General features: G+C 40.0%; 1 protein-coding gene across 1 annotated transcript; it reads left to right on the top strand.

Moving 5' to 3' along the window:
• The first annotated feature begins 1999 nt into the window (after positions 1 to 1999).
• On the top strand, positions 2000 to 3875 carry LOC143533475 (uncharacterized). Its single transcript, XM_077028248.1, has 3 exons — positions 2000 to 2542; positions 2632 to 3234; positions 3807 to 3875. Exons 1-3 carry the CDS (start codon positions 2000 to 2002, stop codon positions 3873 to 3875), a joined length of 1215 nt encoding a protein of 404 aa, XP_076884363.1.
• Positions 3876 to 10532: the final 6657 nt, after the last annotated feature.

The following is a 10532-nucleotide window of genomic DNA, read 5'->3' as shown; positions in this document are numbered from 1 at the left end:
CGATATTCCCGGACTTCCCATAGCTATTCCACACCCGATAGGTTCACTTGCCTGTTGCTAGTGGTTTGGTTTAGGGTATTCTAGGTTTTTATTACTCTTTGTGCTAGGTTTATTAATTGCAATATTTTTATATACCACTTTTAGCGCATCAAGTTTTTGGCGCCGTTGCCGGGGACACTTGGTAATTGGTGAATTAGATTCTATTTGCTTTTTCTTTGCTTTTAGTTTTAGTTTAAATAATGTCAAACAAGAAGATGTATATATTTTAGTATAATCTTTAAAGACCTTTTGGATTACATCGAAACAGAAGGCAAGCGGGCAACAAGCTGCGCCGCTACCCCTTTTTGAATCGCAAAACCCAATCTTTTAAAAACTAAAATTTAAATAATTAGATTTTATTTTATTGCTTAATTGCTCTTAATTTCTATCTGTGCTTCGTGTGCTTTAGGGATAAGTTTGGGTCCTCACTATTTTATCTGTTTTTCAGCATATGCAACGTTCTCGTTCACTAGGACCACCAGAGTTCACTATTTCTGACGAACCCGAGAGAGATTTTCGTGAGCGCCGTAGGGAGCTTCGGGAGATTACACGTGCTCTACGCGAAATCAAGGTACACGTTTCATATTCCACTTTAGATATGGGTGACGCTATTCCCCCTAGGCGTACGGTTCACTCGAGAGCGAATGAGGGAGTTATGGAGAGACGGTCTGCTATCACACATCCAGCGATGCCTGATGCTAATAACTGGCATATTCCGCCCAACGTTATGAATTCTATTACTAATTCCTCCCCATTTCACGGACTTGAAGACGAGGACGTGCCGGGCCATCTAAACAAATTCACTCGCATCTGCGACACTTTTCATATCGCCAAGGCACTCGTGCTTCTATCTATCTTCATCTTTTTCCATTTTCTCTAGAGGGTCGAGCTTCATCGTGGTTGGAAAACCTATCCCCTGGGTCCATCACTACCTAGGATGAACTTCAAGATAAATTCCTAATGAAGTATTTTCCGCTATCTAAAGCCTCGCGACTTCGTGATCAGATCTACTCCTTCCGCATGGACCCTGACGAGTCATACCGTTTGGCTTGGGAAAGGTTCCATAATCTGCTTAGTAGATGTCCCTAGCATGGTCTGTCCGAATGGGCCGTAGTCGAGAAATTCTATAACGGGCTGACTTTTGAGATGCAGCAGAGATTCAACACGTCAGCTGGAGGGGACATGTTAGAGAAGCTGGATATAGATGAGTGCGAGTCGATATTTGAGAGCTTCGCCCTAGCCGAGCAGCCGGGGCCGTCCGCCAAAGGTACTTCTAAGACCACCAACTCTTCCGCTCGAGGCGTCCAACAAGTCTCGAATGATACTAGCATCACGGCTGCCTTAGAGGCAATTCAAAGGGAAATTAAGGACTTGAAGAAGGTTGTTAATAGGTACGAGATCTGCCGATGAGGGCACGACACAGTTGATTGTCCGGTCGATCAGCAGGAGCAGGTGGACTACTTGGGAAAATCAGAATAGAGGACAGAATGCCTACGGGAACCCCGGATGGAGGAATAGCTCAAACTATGGTTGGAGGTTGGGAGGTAATGCTCAGGGCTTTCAGCCGAGGCAGGAGCAAAGTCAGGTTAGAGATACAGAGGTGGCAGGGAGTTCGAGTGCGGGGAAGAGCAGTGGTATGGACCCGGATCTTAAGGAGTTTCTATATAAGCATTCTACCATGCTTTCCCACCTTATTGATAGAGATAATAACACACAGAATAGACTAGCTGAGCACGACACCTTATTAAAGAACCAGCAGTCGTCAATTTTCGAGTTGTCTCGAAAGATGGATGAGATGATGAAACATATGCTACCTAATAAGTAGGTCGGAGCATTTCAGGGAAGCACCGAGCTTAACCCGAAGGCACAGTTGAAGGCGGTGACCACCCGCAGTGGTAGATGAGGCGACATAGAGCAGCCGTCGGTAGATGATAAGGAGCCGGTGGACGAGGAGATAGAGATGGAGGCTCTTGTGAGGACGCACGAGAGGCAGGCCCCAGGAAGTACCGCGTCAAATGGTGATTCTCCTGTGGAGAAGGTTATTAAGAAGAAGATTAAAGAAAAGAAGAGTCCCAAAGTCGATCTTACTCGAGTTCCATATCCTGCTCGTCTTCTGCGGCAGAAGTATGTGGAGGAATATGGACATTTCTTGGACATGTTTAAACAGCTTAAAATCAATCTTCCGTTTGTCGAAGCACTCCAGCATATGCCCAAATATGCTAAATTCTTAAAAGATCTTCTTTTGAATAAGAAGAAGCTGGAGGGGCTTTCGACGGTATGTCTAAATGAAGGATGCTCTGTGGTAGTCCAGAATAAGCTGCCGGAGAAATTAGCAGATCCGGGACACTTCACAATCCCGTGTTTGTTTGGCAGCTCGACTGAGAGCTACGCATTGGCCGATTTAGGTGATAGCATAAATCTGATGCCATATTCTCTTTATAAAAAGCTAGACCTTGGCGAGCCGGTCCCGACGCGCATGAGTTTATCCTTGGCTGACCGTTCGGTCAAATATCCGCGGGGAATAGTGGAAAACGTACTCGTTAAAGTCGATAAATTAGTTTTCCCATGGATTTTGTTATTCTTGACATGGAGGCTGACGATCAGGTCCCGCTCATTTTGGGACGACCCTTCCTGCGTACTGCTAAAGCGCTTATTGACGTCTTCAACGGCAAAATTACACTTCATGTAGGGGAGGAGAACGTCACCTTTGATGTCGTCAAATCGATGAGGAACTCCAGTAGTCAAGACGATTCCGTTTACTTTCTTGACACGTTCATATCTCAGTTCGAGCGCTGTCTTGACTACATCTCTGGAGCAAATTTGCTCAATCAGGAGGACGAGGTTGATGTTCCCCCGGAGCATGACCTGAGCATTTTTGCTAGCACACCTTCTGAATACCCCGAGGTGTTCACGGTTGCCGATAGCACCGAGGGACCAAAGGAGAGACCATCGATTGAGGCACCACCGTCCCTTGAGCTTAAAGAGCTACCTCCTCATTTGGAGTATGCTTTCTTGGAAGGTGAGGCCGATTTGCCTGTTATAATTTCTTGTCGGTTGAAGGATGATGAGAAGTCGAGGTTGGTTGGTGTGCTCAAGGCACATAAACAGGTTATTGTGTGGAAACTCATGGATATTCAGGGCATCAGCCCTAACTTTTGCACGCACAGGATACTCATGGAGGATGAGTACAAGCCTGTAATCCAATCTCAGAGGAGGCTCAACCCTAACATGTCGGAGGTGGTCAAGAAGGAGGTTATCAAACTCCTCGACGTTGGCCTGATTTATCCCATCTCTGATTCTTCATGGGTGAGTTCCGTTCAGGTTGTCCCTAAGAAGGGAGGGATGACAGTTGTCACTAACTAACGTAATGTGCTTATTCCGACTAGGACAGTCACAGGTTGGCGGGTTTGCATTGACTACAGGAGGCTTAACGACGCTACTAGGAAAGACCATTTTCCTCTTTCGTTCATTGATCAGATGTTGGAGCGCCTGTCGGGACGACAGTTTTACTGTTTTCTTGACGGATTTTCAGGTTATTTCCAGATCCCGGTCGCACATGAGGATCAAGAAAAGACCACCTTTACATGCCCATACGGTACCTTCGCGTACAAACGTATGCCTTTTGGGTTATGTAATGCTCCGGCTACATTCCAGCGTTGCATGGTAGCGATATTCCAGGACATGATCGAGAGTTCCATGGAGGTCTTCATGGACGTTTATTCGGTATATGGGGACTCTTTTGATCAATGTCTTTCTAATCTTGAGAGAATGATGAAGCGGTGCATAGAGACGAAGTTGATGCTGAATTGGGAGAGGTGCCACTTCATGGTGACTGAAGGCATTGTACTCTGGCACAAGATTTCGTGAGACGGTATTAAGGTAGATAAAGCTAAGATCGACACCATCAGTAGACTTCCTCCACCGACTAGTGTGAAATCCGTTCGTAGTTTTCTCGGGCATGCGGGTTTTTATCGTAGGTTCATCAGAGATTTTTCTAAGATCACCCGGCCCATGACTCGCCTTCTAGAGAAGGACATCACATTCGACTTCGATGCTGATTTTCAGAAGGCGTTTGAGTTTCTCAAGGGGCAGTTGGTTAATGCCCCTATCTTAGTAGCACCCGACTGGAGCTTACCCTTCGAGCTCATGTGCGACGCTAGTGATTTTGCAGTCGTTGCTGTTTTAGGTCAGCGGAGGCACAAGCACTTCCACTCGATATATTACGTGAGTAAGACCCTCAATGATGCTCAGGAGAATTACACGACTACCTAGAAAGAGCTTCTAGCAGTGGTCTTCGCGTTCGACAAATTCCGTTCTTATCTGGTGGTGTCCAAAACCATCGTTTATACTGATCATGCGGCATTGCGATACCTGTTTGCTAAGAAAGATGCCAAACCTCATCTGATACGATGGATTCTCTTGCTTTCCGACTTCGATATTGAGATTAGAAATAAAAAGGGAGCGGAGAATGTTGCTGCGGATCACTTATCACGTCTAGAGGATCCAAAGAGAGAGGATATTAGAGAGGACACCAATGGGGATAGGTTTCCCCACGAGTCGTTGATGATGGTGAGAGTGAGATATGAGAGCGAGCCAGTTTTGTACGTGAGTGCTGAAGAGGAGGGTCTGCCATGGTTCTCTGAAATTGCAAATTATCTGGCCGAAGGAGTGGTGGTCAAGGGCATGAGTTATCAGCAGAGAAGGAAGTTTTTCGCAGATGCCAGCCACTACATATGGGATTCACCGTATTTGTTTCGTGTAGGCGCCGATCGAGTGTTGAGGAGGTGTGTGAGTAGGGAAGAGGGCCGTGAGATTCTTAGACATTGTCATGAGGGTTTGACTGGAGGCCACCATGGTCAGTCTTCCACCGCTAGGAAAGTTCTAGATTCTGGCTTTTATTGGCTATCGATTTTCAAAGACTCATACGAGTTTGTCAAACAGTGTGACGCGTGTGAGCGCACCGGTAACATCTTATCCCGTAATGAGATGCCCCAAAACCCTATTCAGGTTTGTGAGGTTTTCGATGTTTGGGCATTGATTTGATGGGTCCGTTCCCTTCTTCTCGAGGGAACGGATACATTCACATGGCTATCGACTACGTTTCCAAGTGGGTTGAGGCTCAAGCCTTTCTCACTAATGACGCCCGAGTTGTTGTGGGATTCTTGAAGAGGTTGTTCAGTCGGTTTGGTACTCCCAAGGCCTTGATTAGTGATAGGGGCACGCACTTTTGCAATGCCCGGATGGAAAAGACGTTGGCACGGTATGGGGTCACCCATCGGTTGTCCACCGCCTATCACTCATAGACGAGCGGGCAAGTGGAGAACACAAACTGAGGCGTTAAGCGAATTCTAGAGAAAACTGTCGGCAAGAACCGCAAGGACTCGTCCGATAAGTTGGATGACGCGCTTTGGGCTTTCCGCACAGCTTTTAAAACGCCTATTGGAGGATGGTTTATGTGAAAGCGTGTCATCTTCCGGTTGAGTTAGAGCATAGAGCGTATTGGGCGTTGAGATCCGTTAATCTAGACCTGACCCAGGCTGCGAAAAACCGATATCTCCAATTTCATAAGGTTGAGGAGCTGATAGATGAGGCGTATGCGAGATCTTGGAGTTATAAAGAGCGTACGAAGGCGTTGCACGACCGGAAGTTGAAGAAGTTGAAAGAGTTTAAGTGTGGGGATCGAGTGTTGGTTTATAATTCCCGTCTGAAGTTATTTCCAGGTAATAGATCGAGATGAGGAGGATCGTATACGGTCAAGGAGGTGTTCCCGCATAGTTTTAAAATACTTTTCTTTATTTTATTTTATTTTATTTTATTTCTGCTTTATTTTGGTCTTTATTCTGTCTCACATTGAGGACAATGTGAAATTTAAGTGTGGGGATGGGAAACTGACGTTTTTTTTAGATAGTTAAAAAATCAATATATATATATATATATATATATATATATATAAAATAAATAAATAAATAAATATAATAAAAAATTAAAAAAAATAACTAAATAAATGTCCCTTGAATTAAATATTTTGCGACATATTGGAAAAAATGATAGAAAAATTGGGGATTGGTTTTTAAAACTACTAATATACATGAGATATAAAATATAGAAAGCACACTTAATTTGGGACGTGTCGGTAGGCCCAACTAGCCTTGAAATGTTTCCCTTGATTATTATAAATATACCTATAATTAAATCATTAAGTCTTGTGGGTTCTCATCTTAGGAAAACAGAAAAACTGAAACGTCTAAGGTATTGAAAAGCACCAGTGTAGGTTAAAACCTTGTAAATCTTAAAATTTGATTTCATCTACATAAGTAATGAGCATCTAAATATATACATATATAAAGCTGAAAAGGTTCCAATATTTAATGTGTCTCCATCTGGAATAGTGACTTGGAGATGACATCTATGGATGAGGATCGATAAAAATAATAAATAAAATCCAATAATCTATGTGTTTTCTTTCGAGTTGGTAGCTTGACTGATAGGCCTCTAGGTGAGGATTAAAAGAACGTTCATGAGTAACGACCAATAGCTTACATGCTTCTCACTGGGCTAGCAACCACGGTGAGAACATCCATGGGTGAGGTCTAAGTTATGTTGAAATATAAAATTGCTCAAAATAATTTAGTATTTATTTATGAAGTTAAATTTTAATAGTTACAAGTTTTTAGGATGCATTGGTAAAATAAAATCTTTATAGTTTTCTCTTTGCTTTAACATGCCTGAAACAAATTAGGTGGCTTTGTGATCTTACGTGTGAGACCCTTAGACTGAGTGTTAACTTGAACTTAATCACTGAATATGATGGGGGGCTTGATAGGTTGGTGGCTGGATTTAAGTGGACAACAATATCGGCAATCGCGGTTTTTACATTTATCTATTATTAATTAATGTGACCTAAATGTTTTGAAAATCAGTTTTCCGATTATGATTCCATTACAAATAGCTTTTTCAGGGACGAAAAAGATTTAAGTGTGGGGATATTTGATGTGGTCTCATTTATACATATTATTATATAAATATTTCCTATACTTTTAAGTGTTTTTGAGCCAAGTTTGTATTGAATATTATTATTATTTGGTTCATTTGAGTTTTAATGGTTTCTAGAGACTAAGATCTAAAAGGGAACACTTTTACTAAACTTGAGACCGACGAATGAAGACTCGAACACATATTATTATTATTATTATTATTATTATTATGTGTAGTACTTAAATAAAAAAAAAAGAAAAAAAGTGAAGCCATCAATCAGTTTAACTCAACAAATTAATTTGTCAATATAGTTGATTAGTTTATTAATTTAAATTGTTACACTGATCGACGAATTCTTTGTACGTAGTAGATGGACTATGGTTTATAAAGCAGTTGGGCCGCATGAAGAATCTAAAAGAAGTCAAAGAGTGAGAAGCCCATGTTGAAAACAACACCAACCCTAATATGTTTCTATTATAAATGTTTGGAGGCAGTAGGTCAAAGTGACGGGGGACGACATTATTATTGCTATTGTTTTTAGTGGAGCAGAAGGGAAGTCAAAGGAAGCTAGCCGCCATCTTGCACTACTATCATTCTCTTGTTTTCCGTGGGGTTGAGTGAAAGCTGAACAACAAACAAACAAACAAAAAAAAATTCCCTACAGTCCTGTACGTGGAGTTCAAAGGAGCCGCAAGACAAAAGGCTTTTGGTGGTGTTTGGTTTCTCATCTACTCATCTAAACACGGTTGTTTTAGTTTAACTTTATTATTTTTATTATGAACTTGGTTGTTGAACTTATTTATTTTATTATTGTTTTGAACATGGTTATTGGCTAAACCCTTTTTAGTTGCCCTAGGCTTTGAATGAATATTTGTTGAGTTTTGGATTGCTTGTCGGTATTGGGTTATTGGTATTGGACAAATATTATTGTAATAGACTTTTTGATGTTTTTAAGATGAATATGCATACTTATTATTAATTTACTTTTATTCAATTGTTCCATATGTGTCTTTGTGAATGTCTTTCATGTGTAGACGCATATTAGGTTACATACTGTGTGTTCGTAACTAGTTTATGGTTTATAGTCGACGTATTCCATAGGAACTATTGTTTGAGGGTTTAGAGATTTTAAGTGTTCTACCTATCTTGAGACTGAGAGGTAATAGATAGTTGGGGTTGTCTTATTCATTAGGCGGTTTGGGTATAGATTACACGAGAGTGGATTTCCCCCTTATTGTCTTTTGATTTTTGCTATCCTAAGTCTTTTTAAGCATCTTTAGGTTACTCCTTACGTCCCTTACACTCCCGGATGTATTGTGATTAGTGAGACTGAGAGGTGATCTAGTCATTAGAGTACTTTAATATTGTTGGAGAGACTGAGAGGTAATCCAACCAACCGGTTTGCATCATACGCCCCTTAGGTATTCCTTTTAGGTGACACCCAGAGAATGATCAGGGATCCACTAGGATGTCTAGGGTGTGGTATCTTTAGATCCCGGTTCCATCACATTTACATAGCCGATAAGCATCCAAGATTCACAAATAGGATTTCAAGCCTAGGTAACGCCTTTCTCATTATTCTTTTCGTCTAAGTATTGGAATTTTTAGTTTAATTTATTAGTTAATTTAGTTTAATTAATTAGTCTACATAATTATTAGTTTTATAATAAAATAAATAAAAATCTAAAAAGAATCTTTTTCTTAATTGTATGTTTGTTTAGCATTTAGAATCTAGTTTCGTTAGTTTAATTAGTGTCTCTAGGGTTCGATATTCCCGGATTTCCCATAGCTATTCTACACCCAATAGGTTCACTTGCCTATTGCTAGTGGTTGGGTTTAGGGTATTCTAGGTTTTTATTACTCGTTGTGCTAGGTTTATTAATTGCAATATTTTTATATACCACTTTTAGCGCATCACAACCATTACAATATATATATATATATATATATACACACACACATAGTACTTCCTACACTATAGTATTTCTCACGTACCATTAATTAATGTGGCTCCCCTTCCGCCCACAATATGTATAATCACATTATTATCTTCGCATTCATGCCATAATCAGGTTAGTTTGGTTAATTGCGGCAGAACTAGGCACACATGCCATACTCAACATTGTTTATTAAGTTGCAGCAGAACTTGGCACATAAGCTATACTCAACTTTGGTTTGTTACTATTATGGCCCCCCTTGCGCCCACAATAGCCTCATGGCCTTCATAGACCACCTTATACTCATGGCCTTTACAGACCATATTATTCCCCAATTTGTTAATTTTAATATTTCATAGAGTGTTTATATAAACACGTTGTCACGTGTAATTTCATTATTTTTTGCCATTCGTACTATCTTCATTGAAGTTATCAATCAGCAATGCTATTCATCTTTCATCACCACGTAGTCAATTGTTATGTTTATAGGGACTTTTCGTATAACAACGTTCAGATAATTTTTATCCTGAATCATTTTCAAATAGATAACGTATGTAAACATGCTTTTCACCCTAAAAGTTCGTAAACAATTTGAAGAGAGGGGGCCATGAAACTCACGGTTTAGTAAGTACTCAGTGCAATGCCAGCTCGGGGTTCGTTTCCTTTGCTATCACTTAGTCCCTATAGTCACTATTATAATAATATTAATATTTTAATATTATTATAATCTCCATACTAAAATGGGATGTATAGCTAGTCTGGATACGGCTGTCACGCCCAGAAAGTGTCAATAGGCTTAGATTGTGATGTTGTTCAATGTCTAATACTTAAAATCGAACTTGGCTTAGTTTCCCCTTTTCACCAGCTGAGCCAAGTTTCTTGTTTACGCGTTGGAAAACATGTATGAGTAAGTAAACTTGGGTAAGCGCATTGGTTGATAAAATGATTAAGTTATAAATAAAGATCACAGTTTAGGGGGTCTGGATTCGCTACGGGGCTCATTTCTGTTTATTTAGTTTGTTTTGGTGAAAAACGCGCAAAATCTATCCAAATTGTCCGAATTTCTCACTAAAAGTTCATTCTTACTTAATTAACTCGAAATTATGCTTTTTGATCACTCTTGATGTACTGATATTCACACAGGTTCATTAATCGCAAACCCGTTGGTTTTTATCTGAATTGAATTTGTTTAATGTTCAAATTAGCACAATTAATGATCCATTTATCAATAAATTATGAAAATTTAGAAACTTATCAATTAAAATATGTATATTTTTATACAAATATTTATGGAATTATTTATTGATTTATTAATTCGTAAAAAAAAATCATTTTATATGCTATATTTAGCCAAAAAATCGTCCGTTTATACCAAATGATTTTCAAAAAATCTGGAAACATTCTTGAGTGATCAAAATACTTCCCAACACAAACTGTAAAATATCTAGAAGCTAACAATCTTGCCAAACATCCTTTCCGAGCCAAAACCGACTATGAAAATCTAAATAAACGCGAATCCATAAAGCATAGCTAGGGTTTTCCAAATTACCCAAACTTTTACATGTGATCATATTATATCAA

Source organism: Bidens hawaiensis, unplaced genomic scaffold (assembly GCF_021521415.1).
Source record: "Bidens hawaiensis isolate Kalapana, Puna unplaced genomic scaffold, B.hawaiensis_p1.1 tig00009711_1, whole genome shotgun sequence".
Lineage (NCBI taxonomy): Eukaryota > Viridiplantae > Streptophyta > Magnoliopsida > Asterales > Asteraceae > Bidens > Bidens hawaiensis.
The sequence above is the reverse complement of the archived record's forward strand: the minus strand, read 5'-3'. Positions and strand labels throughout refer to the sequence as shown.

Excerpts from the sequence above, each read along its gene's own strand:
- LOC143533475 (XM_077028248.1), top strand. The coding sequence starts at position 2,000 with ATGGAGGCTCTTGTGAGGACGCACGAGAGGCAGGCCCCAGGAAGTACC. Across the intron at positions 2,543-2,631 it reads TATCCTTGGCTGACCGTTCG|GCTGACGATCAGGTCCCGCT; the intron begins GTCAAATATCCG and ends CTTGACATGGAG. Across the intron at positions 3,235-3,806 it reads TGGAGGATGAGTACAAGCCT|AATGATGAAGCGGTGCATAG; the intron begins GTAATCCAATCT and ends TAATCTTGAGAG.